General features: G+C 44.1%; 1 protein-coding gene across 3 annotated transcripts in view; it reads right to left on the bottom strand.

The window, feature by feature from the left end:
* Nucleotides 1-19,657, bottom strand: part of itfg1 (integrin alpha FG-GAP repeat containing 1) — a 151,222-nt gene that overhangs the window by 82,503 nt on the left and 49,062 nt on the right. For all 3 annotated transcript variants that reach the window (XR_013507247.1, XR_013507249.1, XM_078289071.1), the window contains exon 9: nt 13,358-13,452. Coding sequence is in view for 1 of the 3 variants with exons in the window: in XM_078289071.1 (XP_078145197.1) it covers nt 13,358-13,452 (95 nt within the window). In the remaining 2 variants the exon portion in view is untranslated. The remainder of the gene's footprint in view (nt 1-13,357; nt 13,453-19,657) is intronic.

Below are 19,657 nucleotides of genomic sequence, written 5' to 3'. Positions count from 1 at the left end.
AACAGTGCAAATAATGATAAAATACAGTGTTTGATGGGTTTTAAAATCAGGTGAAATGTGCCTTTAAGTGCTTGCTCGAAGCCTGCAGTCTTCCCTTGAACGCCCCTCTCTCTCTGTACACCAGACACTGCAGTGCAGGTACTGAAGAAGCCATACTCCCCCCCCCCCCCCCCCCCCCCCACCCCACCCTCCCACCCACCCCCCACTTAGCCATACACAAACGAGGCTTTCTCTCCTCATCTTGACGATCCAACTGTCGAGTAAATAAGACCCCGGAGGGAGGGGGGAACAGCGCTGTGATCCTGCTACTGACTGATGTTCTCGAAGGGAAACAGTCAAACCGGAGAGGTGCAGACGGCGAACGGCGTGGAAACAAAACAGCACGCCGGAGACAGCGCTGTAAAAGGCCTCGCTGAGACCATAATCACCTCCCACTTAATATGAATGGAATTTCATTGAAAGCGGCGCCGTTTCTCGTGGCCGAAACCATAAGTCTCTATTTATGCCACACCATCTCTCTCTCTCTCTCTCTCTTTCCCTGTCTTCCTCCTATTCCACTATGTGCTGGTGTGCGAGGATGGCAGGAAAGAGGCCGATCCTAAACGCCCATATATTCCCGGTGAATGCGCGTTCTAATAGAGCGCTAACCGGTGACAGGCGAGCCGGTCTCCGCGCTTTCATTAGAGTCATTATGGCGAGTTGTTAGTCAGTGGACTCCTGTGAATAAGATACAATACAAGAGAGGGAGGCGTGAATAGGGAGGGGGGAGAATGAAGCAGAGAAGCAAGTCTCTGGCACTGTTCAATGCGCCGCTCTGTGCTGCTGTAGGCTCACATTGTCGCAAATGACAATTCACACACATATCTGTATTGACCACAAGAACCTCTGTTACTCCCCACACACACAACATAATGTGTACAATGTATATTGATCTTAACAAGTCATTTAGTCCAGTATTGAGTCATTTTCAGTTTTTTTCAGATAGATAAATGTCCGTTTTGCCACTGTCTAGTGTCAGTATCTTGAAATACGCCGGATCACTCCATTAACACTAAGATAATGTCACTCGATTGAAGAAAATTATTGAAACTTGTTGATTATGAAACTTTGAAACAAGTTGATCGCATTAGAAACCTGTGAAATTATCTTACACCACTGGAAGACTCACTTGCTTCAAGAAAAGTAAGATTTAGAGACTCAATACTAGACTAAATGACCAGTTAGGATGCATATGAACTGTAGGGGTGTGTGTGTGTGTGTGTGTGTGTGTGTTTGTGTGGATCCTGGGGCGGCATGGGGCCAGATGCCGGGGGTTTAAACTATTCATGAATGTTAAACAGAGAGAGCAGGTGCAGGGGAGAGTCACCAGAGGGAAGCTCACCAGACCCGCTACTAATGGCTCTTAATACAGCCAGCGTGTCTGAGAGAGACAACCACAGCCTATTACCAATTAGACCAGTCTGAAATTCATCACAGAAGCCACGTTAAGTTTCCTCCAAAGCAGCTGTGCACACCACATCCGCACACAGACGCACGCGCACAAGCACACACAACACACACACCTAGGCCTGTGTGTGGGGAGATGTGGGAGGGGTTGGTTAATGATGCGATGCCTCGGTGGCTCCCTGCCCCCTCACCTCCGACTCCCGGGGGGGGGGGGGGGGGGCCGAGCAGGTTGCAGACTGATTCCTTCAGTCTTAATCTTTAATAACAGCGTAACCGCAGGTTTCAGAAAGCCAAATTTAAGACGTTTTAAGACCTTTTCAGTGCTGCCTGCAATTCAATTTAACACTTATTTCACCACCGAAACAACAATCTGTCAAGAACAGCCTATTTCAAATTGAACGTCGCTAATGAAAGTTCTAAAACTATAAATTGTCAGGAAAAGAAAAAGGACACCAGGAAACTTCTAGTTTAGGGACATACGGAGATACGATGAAAACAAAAAAACGTTGGCATATTGTATTAACCCTGTATTCATCAAAGAGTATACATGCATTTGAATTGAACTTATTGTGAACTTTAAATGCAAGTAATAAAACATAAAAAAATAAAAAAACAACTCTACTGCTGGTCCTGTTCACATCTTTTGGTGAAACTACACAATTCATGGCATTTCCCTTATTTGGTTCTGTCCACCTCTTCCTAGACAAGACATCATCAAATGCTAAGAATCTGTCAATACTATCCTGCAAAGCCAAAAAATACAGTAACTACATAAATAGTAAAACTGGTGAGTCTGCATAAGTACAGAAAAATGACTTGAAATTTGGTCTCCCGCCCCGACAAAACTGTTGTTGTTGAAGTGGACAGTGTATCGACTAAAAGCAATTATGGGTATAATTTTTTGTGATATCAACTCTAAACCCAGTCCTGAACTTTGACCTTTAATACACACAAAAAGTAGTTTCTGCTGTTCTCCTTAGAAACTAAATGTAATGGTGAAAAATTAAAATTTTTGAGTTTAATTTAAGACTTTTGCAGACTTTTCAAGGACCCGCAGATACCCTGAATAATGACTTTAAATGGTGGGACAGATTCAGGCTCAACAGAGCAGCGGACAATATTAATATACGCTCCTCTGGATACAGATGGCCCCATAAAAGCAGGCAAGTGATAAACCGAGACCCAGGTTGAATATTTTTCAGATGCTAAGGCCGAGCATCGGAGCTTTAATGCAACGGCGGCCAGTCAAGTTCTCATTAAATGACCGTTGAGTGATGTCGCGATGCGGTTTAAGAGCCTGACTGCCTGCCATATGGGTGTAAAGCTTGGCTATGATTACTGCGATCCGGAGTGGATGGGAGTGCTAGGAATGACTGCCATGCGGCGGCTGGCAGGGAGATGTGAGGAGAGAGCGAGACCTGAGAGGCGGCTGCCAGCCCATCGCCGGCCAGCAGACACAATGCTGGACATGGACGGACATGACGGTATGCTGACGTCCACACACAAAGGTGTAACCTTTACAGCGTTTTAAAAAAATAAAAAAAGTGACACATGCATCTGTATTATCTATAGTTTTCTCTGTGGTCCCATCTGAGGACATCTATTGACTCCAACCACTCAGCAGAGAGAGACAGATGAGTGACTGTGAGCCATGTGGAAGCTTTTCTCCATGTTAGGCCTTGGTCTAATGTCCTGGTCACAGATGATGAGTTATTACATACATAGATGGTATCGCTCTATCAACCAAATAACAACATTTGGTTTCATTCCATAATGCGATATATCAATTTCAGGAAAAAAAGCTACCTGTCCATTGCTCAACGTGTCAAGCGTACACGTTTAAAGCAAAGAGAAAAGTGGTTAAAGTCATGACGCTAACTTCCTTTCATTTTGACAGAGCAGCTGTCCGCTTCAAATGGCGGACACATCCTTGATCTTTTTCACCCTTCAGTCTGTAAAGCAAATTCATTCATGGGCGAGTTATCTTTAAACTGGAGTCCTTTCAGCGGTGTCCGGCACTACCGGGACATTTTCTCTCAGGACTGACACACAGAGCGGGGCCTTATCAGCGGACCGCTGCGCCGCCGCTGGCCCCGAGGCACTCAGTGTACTGTCTGTTGCTTCTTCCTTAATGCTGATTAGAGGAGGAGAGCGGAAAAGCACACAGAATACCAACAGCGTCCGCTCCCTACTGCTGGCGCCCTCACACACAAGCGTGCGCACACGCACACACACACACGCACAACAGCGTCTATCACGTGTCAGGCTGAGAGGGATTTGTGTGCAGGCTCTCATCAAACCCTGTCTTGATGAAACCATTGCGGTGAAGTGTAAGGGCTCATGTTGCAGTCTATAGGTAAACGGGTCATTACACACGCCGCATGGGAGAAGAGGGGGGGAAGGAGAGGCACAGTGGAAGGAGGGAAGAAAAGCAAAGAGTAGAGGACGAGAACATGCAGAAAAATAAAGAAAATCTGTGTAGTTTAGTGGAATCGTGGATAAAGGTACAAAGAGAGAGCAAGAGACAGATAGGGTTAGGAGGGGGGTGTGATAAGTAAAAAAGACAGACACACATCAGGTATTCTGGTGCTATGGCTTCACAGCGGGCTCTGATTACCCCAATCAATCTGAGCATAGCACACGCACGCACACACACACACACACACACACACACACACACACACACACACACACACACACACACACACAGATGCACGGATATGCATATGCAAGTACGTATGCATCCACTCATACGCACTGACAGACAGATGCTTAATCAAGCAGGAGTCCAACAGCGAGATCCGGTCTGCATTATCAGTAATTAATTAAACACATCTGTTAAGTGACGCATTAATCAAACATTTCACTCATCATGGCTGGCCCCTCGTCATTTTTAGCATTATTACGATTCCTGGCTAAGAGCTTGATTGTGCCTCGTAAACGTTGCTTATTGGCATTAATATGTGGTTATCACACTGCACTGTTAACACATGGCGCAACAAAAGCCCATGATGAAAGAATTCGTAAGGAGATATCATGAGGAGCATAAGCAGACGTGAAAGTCATGAGAAAATTATTTTCCGATCGAGTATTTGTGCAGCTTCTCCCATTCCCTCTTTCCCTGAACACGATAAAACAAGGTCCCCCCCCCCCCCCGTGTTTAGCTGTTATTGCTCAGCACTATTTTGTGGGGCATTTGGGGGAAATCATATGGGGCACGCACTGCCTCGGTGAGGATATTAAAGTGTTTTCTAATCTAATCAAATCGTTTTTTTTCCTTTGAGAAACAGCAGTGAACAGCCTACCTGACAGAGGAGCTGCTTAAATAAATCGCGGTGCAGTTAATCTTTCCGAGTGGCTGGGGAAGTTTTGACATTTAATCACTAAATATAGCAGAGTATTTGAATAATGTCAAGTGTCTGTCTCTATACATTAATCTGTGGCCCAGCCTCCTCCCGTTCGGATAGAGCGCTCCTAAGTCTAAATAACTCAATACTGACATTCGCTGGTTGAAATGTCAACATATTAACACCCAATTGCGTGTGTGCGTGGCTGGCTCTCTCTCGCTCTCTCTCTCTGTGTGTGTGTGTGTGTGTGTGTGTGTGTGTGTGCTGGAGCAGAGATCCAAATGACCCAGTTAATGGAGAAGGAGACGATGATGGCATTTGTGGTTGCGAGGTAATGTGATACCTTTGATGGTAGTGAGGGGAGGCATCACGCATACAAATGGCTTTTTATCAATCTGGTGGAAAACGCAGAGCACGTACAAACAGCTTGACGTGGTGATGTGCACACACACACACACACACACACACACACACACACACACACACACACACACACACACAGGGTGAAGCATCCAAAAACAGGCGAGTGTACACACCGAAACGCATTCAGAAAACAGAAAGGGCACAAACGCAGACACGCGCGGCACATAAAACCGCTCCCCCGGCTTTGCTTATGACTAAAGTGAAAAGCGATGGCGCGCTCGCAAACTCCCATTGATTCCACTTGGCGGAGGGAGCTCCCGCTTCATTAGGCCAAGAAATTAAAATGCGGGCGGCCTGGGGTGGAGGTAGGAGGCGGGTGGGGAGGCGGCGGTGGGGCTGACGGGGTGACAAGGGGAGGTGCTGTTACATCGTCAGAAAACAAGGCCGTCGGAGGCGATAAAAAAAAACAGGCGTGTAATGAAGCGGTGGCTTTTATGATCCCAGCGATATAATAACTCTATTGCTCATCACATTAGGACTGGCAATGAAAGACAGCGTGGGACAGAACAGTAGAGGAGAGGGTGGGGAGATCTTGCAGCACATAGCCAGATGGCTAAGTGGAAGTTAGACTGGAGGTGCTGTGATCATATGCAATTGTGAGTGATTGTAACTGTGATTATGGATGCATATATGATCATCGGGGTATAGGCAAGGATATATATCAATTCTCAGATTCTTTTCTCCTAAGATCTAAGCCGCAACCAGAGGTGATTCAGTGCTGTTGGATCAGGCTTTAATTTAATGGAATAAAAAGGAGCTGGGGGTTTTCTGTCAATAATTATACTGAAATGTCCAGGCCCAGTTGTACTATATTAAAAACTTCTTTTTCAATCTGAGCAGCAAGTAGCAAGTGGGAATTTGAACTCTAAGGAAGAAATGAGATAGATAGATAGAGAGAGAGAGAGAGAGAGAGAGAGAGAGAGAGAGAGAGAGAGAGAGAGAGAGAGAGAGAGAGAGAGAGAGAGAGAGAATGTATACCGTTTTACTAATAATGCAAAAAATAGATTAATGCAGAGAGGAGAGATATATATAAGCAGAGATTTAAATGGAGGAGAGAGAAAGAGAGAGATGGGACATGCCTAACCAGCCAGACAGTAAGAATGACAGACAGTAAGGATCATGACATGCTATGTGATTTTAGGTTGACTATAGCCACGATTTGGCCTTCACAACTGATTTTCAAGATGAGACTCAGACTGAGTCAATGCTAGTTTGAGGTTGTACAGATGATCTTGTAAGTGTGTGCGGCTTAAGGACTTTAATATCATCCAGTCAGGTCAATCACCGTTCGTTCAAACATGTTCTATTTTGACAACTCACATATAGAAAAGTCTTGACGTCCTCCTGTAGTGTGAGCTAGGGCAAGGGAAGCAAAAAAAATACAAGTGTGGAAAGAAAAATGCTCAACCTCCATGTAGTAATGCAAGAGTTTGTGATTTGTATAAGAATGAGAAGGGTTGCGTTGCATGGGAACTCTGATAGTGTGTGTGTTCTCCAAGTCCAACTGGTCATCAAGTGTGTGCACCCTTACGACGCAAAATAAAATAAATATGTAAATGCTGGTTGTGAAGTGTCTGATGTCTGTCTGTTCAGTCATGTAGATCTCATTTACTGCTGGCAATAAAATGTGATCTGCATCTGGATATGCTATCCAGATAATGAACTATCTGATCACGCCCTTTGCATTTACACCTGGTATTTATGTGCGTTGTTGTTTGCATTCTGTCTGCTTCTTGCTTGTGTTTTGTCTGATCTCATTTTTTGAATGCACTATGCTGAGCAGGGGGAGGTGGCAAGTCTGTCTATCTAACAAAAACAAACATGGCAAGTGTAGGGTCACCAGAGGCGATGTTACTGTCTGTGCTAACTTTTCCTTTGCCATGGAAAGGTTCGGGGCCCAAACGCACCAGATGCAAATGACATATGACGCCCCTCTGGTGATGACGTCCCATCCAACGGTGATGATGTTTAAGTGATGATGTGTCTACTTGTGATGATGACATCTCTATCTACAGTGATGACGTTTCTACCTGTGGCGATGGGGTTTCTACCTGTGGCAATGATGTTCTACCTGTGGCCATGACGTTTCTACCTGTGGCCATGACGTTTCTACCTGTGGAGATGATGTTCTACCTGTGGCCATGACGTTTCTACCTGTGGCCATGATGTTTCTACCTGTGGCCATGACGTTTCTACCTGTGGCCATGATGTTTCTACCTGTGGCCATGATGTTCTACCTGTGGCCATGATGTTCTACCTGTGGAGATGATGTTCTACCTGTGGCCATGACGTTTCTACCTGTGGCCATGACGTTTCTACCTATGGCCATGACGTTTCTACCTGTGGCAATGATGTTCTACCTATGGCCATGACGTTTCTACCTGTGGCCATGATGTTCTACCTGTGGCCTTGATGTTTCTATCTGTGGCAATGATGTTCTACCTGTGGCAATGATGTTTCTACCTGTGGCAATGATGTTCTACCTGTGGCCATGATGTTCTATCTGTGGCCATGATGTTCTACCTGTGGCGATGGGGTTTCTACCTGTGGCCATGATGTTCTACCTGTGGCAATGATGTTTCTACCTGTGGCAATGATGTGTCTACCTGTGGCAATGATGTTCTACCTGTGGCAATGACATTTCTACCTGTGGCCATGATGTTCTACCTGTGGCAATGATGTTTCTACCTGTGGCAATGATGTGTCTACCTGTGGCAATGATGTGTCTACCTGTGGCAATGATGTGTCTACCTGTGGCAATGACATTTCTACCTGTGGCCATGACGTTTCTACCTGTGGCGATGGGGTTTCTACCTGTGGCAATGACATTTCTACCTGTGGCCATGACGTTTCTACCTGTGGCGATGGGGTTTCTACCTGTGGCAATGACGTTTCTACCTGTGGCAATGACGTTTCTATCCATGGTGATGATGGTTCTACCTGCAGTGATGATTTTTCTACCCTGTGTGTGAATACTTTCTCATTAATGCTGTACGGATTGCATTTCCACCTGCCTGACAGGTGGTGATCGGCTGAGATCCGATCACCTCCGGAGGTGGTCTCACACATCCAATCACATTCCAATCGAAATGCGAGCTGTGTGCATTTATAAAACATGCTTTTCCCTTATCCTGATCCAGTTTGCATTTTAATACCAGGTGTTAATGGGGTCGTAGTGTGTCCCCAGCATATGACAGTCAGACAGAGTCAGAGCCAGAGATGGAGTGAGACCATATGTCCACATGTCAGCTGGGCGGGGTGGGAGGGGCTGCTACCTGCTGTCAGAGTCACCTCTTTGACCACTGACTGACCGGATGACTGGGATGACTGGGACGAGGGTGTCTGGCTCACACTGGGCGCCCTTACACTGTCTGGGCAACAACAGCAGGCAGCTGGCACTGTCTTCATAGGGGCGGTACATGTGTGTTTGTGTGTCTGTGTGCTTGGAAGGGGGGTAATTAGAGCAGAAACACACATACAACGATGCACACACACACACATACACACAAGTTGGGTTTCTACCAAAGCATTTTCATGCAAATTATAAGGTCATCAAATTAGAAAAGCTTAATGGAAAAAGCTAATTTTGTTTCTTGAATATCACAAAACGTTTTTGTGCCACTAAAGTTTCCCACTAAAGAAATTATGCAAGATATAGAGATGGAGATGCATTTGTTGAATAAATAATGACGTAGGCTTGATTCAGCCGCATAGCACTACAGTTGATAAGTGGCTTGGGAGACTGTATGTGTGTATCATATGTGTTGTTAATCCCATGTATAAGCCTCTGTCGTAGTATGGCCATTAGTTGGTGCATTAGAATATTACAAAGTGCATTTCTCTGTTTTCATCTACAGCCACACTGCAAAAAAGTCCATCTTAACAAGTCATTTAGTCTCATATTCAGCTTTCCAATCTTACTTTTTGTAAACCAAAAGAAAAATTCTGCCAATGAGGTGAGATAAGTCCACTTGCTTCCAATACAGTTTCACTTGTTTCAGGAATTTTCTAGAAATGAGTGTCAATATCTTGAAACAAGTCAGAATAAGGCAGATCACTGCACTACCATCAAGGAAATGACACAAATTGATTTGAATTGGAATCAAGTGAAATTATCTGATCTCATGATTTGGCAGATTTGTTCACTTGAACATAGAACTCAAGATTGATTCTAAATAAGAAAAATTACATTTTTAACAAGATTGACCATCCCTTTAAGAAAACCACTATTTTAGGACTCAATAATAGACTAAATGACTTGTGAAGATGGACATTTTTTGCAGTGCAGCATGAAATATGACCAACATTAGCGGACACAAAAGAACACTAACAACTTGTCCAATACTAATCCATTCTTGACTCTTTCCATTTTTCTTGTGGATGTGTCTGACGTTATTCGCTTCAACCCAGTCGATGGAAATACCTAATTCACATTTTATTTTTGCCATTTCAAAAGGCGAAAAACAAGGACAAAAGGGAGGTCCAAAGAACAGTAAATGTGATCAATGTGTGTGTCTGTAAGGACAGAGAATGGAAGCGGAGAGATGTTGGAGGCTCCCTGCTGCTCCTCGCAACATGGAGACTAATGGCCTGGAGCTGCTGCAGAGGTAGAGGCAGAGCTACGGCCGAGACCATGGGAAGGAATCAATTGCTGTTTGGAGGAGGAGGACGTGGTAGCTCTACTACACCCACACACACACACACACACACACACACACACACACACACACAAACACACAAACACACACACACACAAACACACACACTAGTTTTGGCTCAGCTTGAATTCCATGCACACCCGAAGGCGTGTCATCATGTCTGTCCTGTGCACAAAGCACTGCACAACACTTTTCTCTCCCTCTCTACTTCACCCCTCCTCTGTCCCTGTCTCTTTTCTTTCTCCACGTCTTTCCTCCCTTCCTCCCTCCCTGTCGCTCTGCTTCACCCTCCTCTGTCCCTGTCTCTTTTCTTTCCTCACTCCATTCCTTCCTTCCTCCCTGTCTCTTTCCCTCTCTACTTCACCCTCCTCTGTCCCTGTCTCTTTTCTTTCCTCACTCCATTCCTTCCTTCCTCCCTGTCTCTTTCCCTCTCTACTTCACCCCTCCTCTGTCCCTGTCTCTTTTCTTTCCTCACTCCATTCCTTCCTTCCTCCCTGTCTCTTTCCCTCTCTCCTTCACCCCTCTTCTGTCCCTGTCTGTTTTCTTTTCCCTACTCCTTTCCTTCCTTCCTCCCTCCCTGTCTCTCTCCCTCTCTACTTTACCCCTCTTCTGTCCCTGTCTCTTTTCTTTCCTCTCTCCCTTCCTCAATATCTACCTCTATCACTTAACACTCTTCTTTCCCCCATTCTCCATCCTTCCTCCCTGCTTTCCCTTCCTCTGTATCTTTCTCTCTTCTTTCCTGCCTCCTTCGTTCCCTCCTTTCCTTCTGCCATCACTCTCTCCCTTCATCCTTTCCCTTTTCTCCATCCCCCCCCCCCCCCCCCCCCCCAACTCCATCCTCCCCCCTTGCTGCATCCCTTACTTGTTTCTTTCCTCCCTCTCTCCCTCCTCTCCACCCTCCATTTTCTGTGTCACTGTCGGTGGACGGGTCCCACTGGAGAAGACTTCTATTGACTAGCTGCTCCATTAGCATGGCTGGGGAGCAGCAACACACACCGACACACACATCGACACGCATGCACGTGATGTGAGATCAGCAAGCATAATTACAGCTCAGAGTGTTTACACTGCCAAAAATAATGAACTGATTAGATCGATAGTATGGTGTAGACAAACATATACATTGCATTGTGCGTGTTGCCCTTTGGTATTCTACTCTCTTTTCTTCTTTATTTATTATTCAGGCTTTTTAGATTCATTGCACACCTTTTAATTTACCTCGCGAGGCACTCTGTAACCCTGTTTTGATAAGTGCTCTATAAATAAAGGTTATTCTCATTATGATTATTATATATTATGACCACCATTTCAGGAAAGCAGAGAAGCTTATGAGAGATATTCTGGCATCCTCCTCACTCCACCCACCCTTCTCTCTCTCTCTCTCTCTCTCTCTCGTCCCGTCCCTCTCTCTGACAGTGATGACTGTCTCTCAAACACACAGCGACGCACAAGACAACATGTGTTCGCTTCATCCATCAGCGCCGATAACTCATCCTCTCCCTATCCCCCCCTCCCCTCCCCTCCTTCCGCACTCCTCCTTTCACTTCTTCCTTCAATCATTTTTTTTTCCCGCGGCTGACAGGCAAACAAAAGGAGGCATGTCCGCGGGGAGCGTGCGTCTGCGTGTCTCTGTGTGTGTGCGTCTTTGTGTAAGCATGTGTGCGTGTGGGCGGACATGCAGATAAGCCTGTAATATTTCTATTTTGGATGAGGGAGAGAGAAAGTAGAAGCTGGTTCTCTGGTGGCAGAGGAGGGAAGAAAAGGAGGAGGGGGGGGGGGGGGGGGGGGGGGGCCTACAGCCAACTGGTAGGATGCGACTGAAAAGACTCATGCAAGATGGTACGTAGGTGGTGGTGGAGATGGTGTGTGTGTGTGTGTGCGTTTAAATGAGCATAACTGCAAGTCTGTGTGTGTGTGTGTGTATTTGTCCACACGTATATATATCTTGTGCCGTTTCTTACACGTTCGCTCGTGTGCGCGTACATTAATCTGCGGATGTGTCTGCCTATGTGTGTGTGTGTGTGTGTGTGTGTGTGTGAGCATGCACATCCATCATGCGCATTTTCCTCGGCTCTGCGAACAAAGTGGAATCCACCGGATCAGTCCTGATGTCTTTCTAAGTGCGAGCCCTCCCGCTGCGAGCCACGTGGCTGGTGCCTTCCTGAAATAGAGTGGCGCGGTACAGAGACAAAAGCGCGGCATGGCGGATTATTCAGGGAGGGAAGGTGGGGAGGAGAGCCGGACACATTGGCCAGATTAGAGTTCCAGTTTGAATAGACGACGCCTGAGTGATGCAGAGAGCAGGACAGATGTTATGTTAGAGTTCAGTGGCGTAAAGTAGAATACCGTGGAGCAGACGATATTTGGCAGTTGTAATATAAAAATCAGGATAGAGGAAAAAAACATTCAACTCTTAAACTTCTCTTGCTAGTACAATCATACAGTTAATCGACAAAAAGTGTCATACAGTGGCATACAGTCAAATTTATTGTTAAGATATTGTTTTATGCATTTAATTGAATGTTTATTTTTTGAACATTTTGTCAGCCGCCTGTTCTTATTTAGCTTTAGCCTATTAAAGGATAGGGCTGGTGTTTTTTTAATGCATTTCTTACCGTCAACAAATCCTATGAAAATAACAAAATCAGCAATGAATTTGTTTTGCTAACAAGTCTCGTCCATGTAGCCGGTGCCCAATAAAGCCTCATGTCCCAGCAGCCATAGAACTCCATTGTATTAAAAAAACGATTAAAAACACGTCAAAGAGCCGTGCTGCTGCTCTCAGCCGACTTTTTCCTCAAACAACTTAATAAGCCGGCTGTAAACACGTTTTCCATCTCAGGAAAGTAGTTCCATAGCACCGAAAATAGTCCCTGATGTAATGAAGAATTTGTTTCCATTTGAATTTGATTTGGTAATAACTACAACAGCCTGACTTTTTATGGTAACAGTTAGCGATTTTTAAAATGTAAACTATGTCTTTGTGAGCTGTATTTAAAGGTTTTTAGCTTACAATTGGAGCCGATGACTTCCGGTTTGAAGGCTAAAAATGTGGGAAGTCAGAAAGTAACGGGAGTAGAGCAAACGCATTGTTGATTTGGTTATTTTCATAGGATGTGTTGACGATAAGAAATGTATTTAAAAACACCAGCGTTATCCTTTAAAGGCTAAATATGACCAAGCCACTTCAGCATTGAAAGCCATCGGGGGCAATCGGGGGCAATCGGTGGCCCCAAATGACAAGGGTTGAAGTTAGGATCATTTCTAGTGATTTAAATTATAGTGAAATCAAACTATTCCTCATTTTGCTGGGAACTCTCTGGAACCCCCTGGAACCGCATCAAGGACCCCTGGGAGTCCCGGGATCCCACTTTGGGAACCAAACTCTGCTCCATACACTCGATCAGAGTAGTGTAATAAAGAAGAGTAGAGAATAAAAGCGTAGAGTAGAGCAGATAGGTTTTATATTTTGATAGTATTCACCTGTTTCTGGCCCGGCTTGGCCAGGTAGATGGCGCTGCGCTGGCAGGCCTCGTCCAGACACACGGGGAGGAGGTGGTCCTGGTAGCCGTCACCATCTGACAGACAGACAAAGAGAGTCAGGTATGAAGCAACAATGTTGGATTGAACCAATGGGATCCAAAACTGTGTTATTTTAATATTTTCATTACAGAAGAATGCCTGGGATTTGTTCTGGAGTTTGCTTTGAGCGGAGCACAGTTTCTGGCAACAAAGGAACCCGCTCCCTGTTGTTTCCAAGCCGGAGCCCGATCAGAGGAGCACCTGCTTGTTTTCAAGCAAATACACATCCAAGCAGCACTCTTCTCTTTTATGTCTTTTAATAATATCAGATGACTTGAAGCCTAATTTTCTCCGTTCACTTTCATCACTATTAATTATTATTACCATAACGCCATGCAGACTTTATCTGATGTACAAATAGGGACAAGAGCGCCTGCCAAATCAAAACAGCTCTTCAAAACGACTGCACTTCACTGCACTAAGTTGGGCTTCAGATGATCTTTCACACACTAACACACACACACACACACACACACACACTTCACGCATGACAAAAACAACCCCTCATTAAGTTGTGTTGACTGAAACATAAATCATTTTGCACCACCTTCACGTCAAGAAGAACAAACACCATTGTGTTCAATTTGTTCTTTTCCACGTCTTCAGGTCTTCAACTCTCTGAAGCCGGAAACAAATCGGGGTGTGAAAACATTACTGACAGAAATACAAAAAAAAAATGGCTTGTATTCCTTTCGAACTATGAAACTAGTTCAAATTGCACAGGTTTGAAGTGCAGAGTAGTGTGCTGTACCCCCTGGCTGACACATCCACTGGAATATGATCAGGAAAGATTGAGGCTGGGTCTGTGGAAGTGCAAATAAGCGCTACGACGGTAACATTTTTTCTCCCCAGGTTCAACAATGTCAGTTATTTATAAAGCACAACTCCGGCCATATTTGACCCATTTATTTTATGTTTTCGCATCATTTTCCATCCATACCAATCAATAATCGATCGACCCATCGATAATTTGGAAATGGCTTGAGAGTTGAGAGAGTCATTTTCTACACATCTTGCCTGGTCTTTACTGAGCCGTATCTAATTAATTAAAGGAAGCAAAAAGTTCTATTGTTGTGGAAATGTAACTTTAACAATGAAGCTTCGCACCTTAGCTGTGAATCTTCACACAACTCCCACAATCTTATGTTTAGAAAGAGTGATACATCATCACTTACAAATGCACTGTGGGACAGGACACAATCTGTTTTTTTTTTCTAGGGAAGTCTGGAGTCAGTCAGTTGAGCCACATCATAGTGATCATAGTTATCAACTAGAATCAAGGGGTGCAGGTTATATCAGGTTACCTCTTTTGGTGTAACCCAGTGTCGCCTTGCTTTATTTTTGCCCTTACACCTTATATCTATTTCAATTCACTTCAAGCTGTACTTTGTAAAGGTGTTGTGATGAGACACGATTTGAGTTGATATAAAATTGTGCTTGTATTGTAACACTTTTGTCTTACTGTGCAAGGCAACTCCAACAAAACCAAGGCAACGGCAAACCTGTTCCAAAGCAGCAGCATGCAAAGCAGTGGTTGGATGCATCATTGCCTCGTGGTTTGTCAAAATTTTATCAGGAGTGTCTGAGATATTGCATGTGACAGACGAACGGGAGGAAACCGAGCCATAGTCCTCCCCCTGATTTCACCATGAGGGACAATAATAACTAGAAAAAATATTCACAAAATATCAGAATATTAGATAATATCGAATATCGGCCCAAGCCTATCCCGGACTAAGAGGTGAAACTGCTTCTGGGCTTCTTACCGCCCAGTTTATCTGACTCCATCTCAAGGGGGCCAAGTGCAACACTCCCAAACAGATGTTCTGCCACGTGAAAGGGAAAAATAAATGACTCTGATGAACAGTGACAGAACAAAGCAGGGGAGGAGGAGAGGCTGAATTGGGATGTCAGAGCGACTGAATGAGAGGGAGAGAAACAGCCAGTGAGAGAGATGATGAGATGCACCGCAGAAGATAGCCATCTCAACAATTCACTTAATGTAATAATGAGTCTTAAAAAATCTACCAATGGGATCATTTTACTTGTTTCCAATGCAAATCAACTTGTTTCAAGAATCTGGCTGAATCTTGTGTCATTAGCTGTATTTTAATTAGGGATGGATTCTTCCGATATTCTGCCAGCCGTATCTGCTGATACTCTGCCAATAACAACGGGTAGCAGCAGTAGGCCTATAGCAGTTGAATTTTTTCCCCCCTAAATTATTCTATTTCATTCTATTAAATAGAACAGACATGTTGGTAACGGGCCTGATTGTTGAATATCATTGTCTTTTCTAAATTATCTGAAAGGCATACTGAGTAGGATTTTGCTGGTTTGGCGAAACGCCAGGCAGACAAGGCTTGTTCCAAAACGACAGTGAAACGACAGGGTTTCACCTGTTGGCGAGTATTGAGGGAGAGGATGGGGATGAAGAGCGACATAGAGTTGGCCTGTTTCCTGTTGGACAGGTAGGTGCCGGTTAGCTTAGCTATCAGCTTTTCTACTACAAAGAAGCTACACTAACAACGGTAGCTCGACACACGACACAAACTCGCTCTGACCAGAACGCCAGTTACTCTGTATTAGAGTTCAGGACCGCTACCGTAGGCAGCGTAGCTTTTAGATACAAAATGATTCAGCAGTGGTTTTGGTTGCAGGACACACCTGCTGCCAAAAGGTTGACGCCAGAAACGTGCCAAACATTCAGAAAGAAGAAAATCCAGGCAGAAGGCAGACTCTCGAGACACACACTACCAATGAACCACAAGTAATGATTGAGGAGGATCATTTTTGGATGAGTTCAGGCTATTTCAAGGTGGAAAATCTAGATCAGTATGCCTTTAACAGTTGTAAATAGGCTACAACTTGTAGCCAACATGTATTCAAGTATTTTTTTCTGCCTGAAATTAAAGTATTTCCGACAGCATTTGAAGGCAGCATCGGGTTGCTGCTACGGTTGGCGGTGCAGAACAAGTGCGGCAAGGAGATAATGAGGTGAATATCGGACTTTTGGATCCGCAGTGCAATTGTTTGGCTTCAGAACATTTGGATTATGCTGCAGGAGCTGTTTGTTGTACTTTTTGGAACTGTAAAGAATAAACCCCCGGCAGAAGGCCGACATGGAGCTGCATTAGCTAACTCACTGTGTGTTATGAGGGTGAATAGATAATGACCAGATGTTCAGTTTTGGGTGAACTACTCCCTCAAGACAGTCCTTGATTTTCTTCCAGAAATAGGCTCAGCATTGGGCTATTCTGAATTATATAATTTTATTGTTTTGGTTGGTTTGGGTTGGCATCATCGATCGGTTCTCCTTATCGCCCTTTAGAAAGAAATATCAAAATTCTCCGATCTCATATTGAGAGTGAATTTCGGCCGGTGCTTCCCTAATTTTCATGCAAATTAGGATGAATCAAAGAAGAAATGCTGCATGGAAATTGCAAATTTCACTAAAATGTACTCAGTATTGCAGAAAACTTTTAAGCTTGCTTGAGCCGGGAAAAATTTTGTTGATTTGTTTATAATGACTGTAGACTTTGTTCAATCTCATTGCACAACAATTCAAAAGTGGCTTTTGACATTCTGACATGTAGTCTGTTAAATATCTGTCCACCACAACTTTCCAGTCGTACACACTGTCACTCCCACGTAGAAGACAGCCATTGTGGTTGTATGCACATTAGATGGTTCATTAGAGCATTACCAAGTGCATTTCTTTTCGTTTTCATTTTCAGACAGCATGAAATATGACCAACGTTATCTAGCATGGAAAACAATTGCCCAGGACTAATCAATTCTTCAAATACTCTCCATCGTTCTGGTGGATGGTGTTTTTTTCTAACGTCCAGGAAGCTGATTTATTGGCTTGACTCCAGCTGATGGAAACACACCTGATTTGCATTTTGGTTTTCGTGACATTTCAAAAGTTTGCTTAAAATTATAGACAGGAACATTGCTGCAAACATGCACATAGAAACACACACACACACACACACACACACACACACCATTATAAACTTTCTAATTCAGCCAGTTTTCAAGGTAATGTTTTGCCTCATATATACGTAAGGCACATAGTGATGAATTGATTTTGTAATACTAGTAATCCACTGCAGCACACAAAAGTCGTGTGTTTTCATTCAATGTACAACACTTGGAACGTGTGACACTGCAACACTTTCAAATGTTCCTGGAACGAGTGAAACGGCATTGGAAAGAGGTAGAAAGACGAGTTGGCCGTTCCTTGCAGCGGAGACTGAGAGAGACGGGGAGATGGAGAGATACATGGAGGGAAACGAAGAAAGAGACAGAGATGGAGAGAGACAGAACGAGTGCTAATTCAGTCCTACAGAGCTTGTCACTCGCCATTCTGTCTCCCAATGCTTACTGTCAGTTTCATCACACACACACACACACATACCTTCCCTCTTCCCTGTGTCCCACCTGTCCTTCCCTCTATGCATACATTCTTTCATCTATCTATTCATCTGTCTCTTTTATTCCCGCTATGCTCTCCTTCACCCATCTCTCTTCCTCCCTCGCTCTCTCCCTTTCTCACTCGCTCTCTTCTCTGCGTGTCTGTCAGTCTTTGCTCGCTCTCCCTCCCTCCCTCCCTCCCTCCATTACTCTCTCCTCAGTCTTAATGCCTCTTTTTTTCCCAGTCCATCTCTGTCTCTTTTTTCCCTCCCTCCTTCCCTCCCTCGTTTCATCCCTCCCTCTCTCTTTTCATCCCTCCTTCCCGCTGACGATGCGTGGTGTGATGGAGATTGGCTGGGAGAGTCGCAGAGGGAGGAAACTGCAGGTATGGGTTGAAATGGAGAAGGCAGTGAGGAGAGGGGAGGCCTCGAAAGGACGGGGGCCAAGGAAAGGGGAAAAAAAGAGGAGAGAGAGAGAGAGAGAGAGAGAGAGAAAGAGAGAGAAGAATATGTAGGCAGAGGCTGTGCTGATATGCATAGTGACACATTGGCATTCATAGTATACAACACAGCACCAATAACAATGCAAATCAAACTACACACAAATGTGGACAAGCACACACACACACACACACACACACACACACACACGGTGAGTCGCTACCAGAAGCCCGGTGCCATTACAAACTGATCTGCACTATGAAATACTGTTTTTGTGCTGTTTTTCCACTGTCCCTGTGTGTGTCTTTCTGTATGGGTGTGTGCTAGAGCAAAGAAAGCAGAAGGTCTAATAGAAGGTGAGAGATGTGTGTGATATGACTGAGGTCTCGTCCTTGAGAAGGCCAATGAGACACAGAAACCCAGGGTTAAAAGAAAAAAGAAAAAAGAAAGACCTGAACAGCATTTCAAGGAGGAGGGAGGGACAACTGATAGGTTTCACCAGACACTTATGTAAGCCTCCAAAGATACACTGCAAAACACTCCATCTTAACAAGTCACTCTATTATTGAGTCCTAAAAGTGTCATTTTCTTAAAATAAGTGAAAAAATCTGCCAATGGGGTTTGATCATTTCACTTGTTTCCAATGCAAATCAATTTGCTTAAATAATTTTGTAGAATTAAATGTCATTTTCTTGATAGAAGTGCAGTGATCTGCCTTATTCTGAATTTATTTGAATATATTGACATCATTTCTAGAAAATTCCTGAAACAAGTGAAACTGCATTGGAAACAAGTGAAACTGTATTGGAAACAAGTGAAACTGTATTGGAAACAAGTGATACTGCATTGGAAACAAGTGATACTGCATTGGAAACAAGTGATACTGCATTGGAAACAAGTGATACTGCATTGGAAACAAGTGATACTGCATTGGAAACAAGTGATACTGCATTGGAAACAAGTGATACTGCATTGGAAACAAGTGAAACTGCATTGGAAACAAGTGAAACTGTATTGGAAACAAGTGAAACTGCATTGGAAACTGTATTGGAAATAAGTGAAACTGTATTGGAAACAAGTGATACTGCATTGGAAACAAGTGAAACTGTATTGAAAACAAGTGAAACTGTATTGGAAACAAGTGAAACTGTATTGGAAACAAGTGAAACTGTATTGGAAACAAGTGAGTGAGCAAGTGGAGTTATCTCACCTCACTGGCAGAATTTTCCACTTGGCTTATGAAAAATAAGCTAAATAGGTTAAATATGAGACTAAATGACTTGTTAAGACGGACGTTTTTTGAATTGTAGAAAGAAAGAAAGTTGATCCAAGCACTCATTGT

Source organism: Centroberyx gerrardi, chromosome 1 (genome assembly GCF_048128805.1).
Source record: "Centroberyx gerrardi isolate f3 chromosome 1, fCenGer3.hap1.cur.20231027, whole genome shotgun sequence".
Taxonomy (NCBI): Eukaryota; Metazoa; Chordata; class Actinopteri; order Beryciformes; family Berycidae; genus Centroberyx; species Centroberyx gerrardi.
Note: the sequence above shows the minus strand (reverse complement) of the source record. Positions and strands in the feature narration are given on the sequence as shown.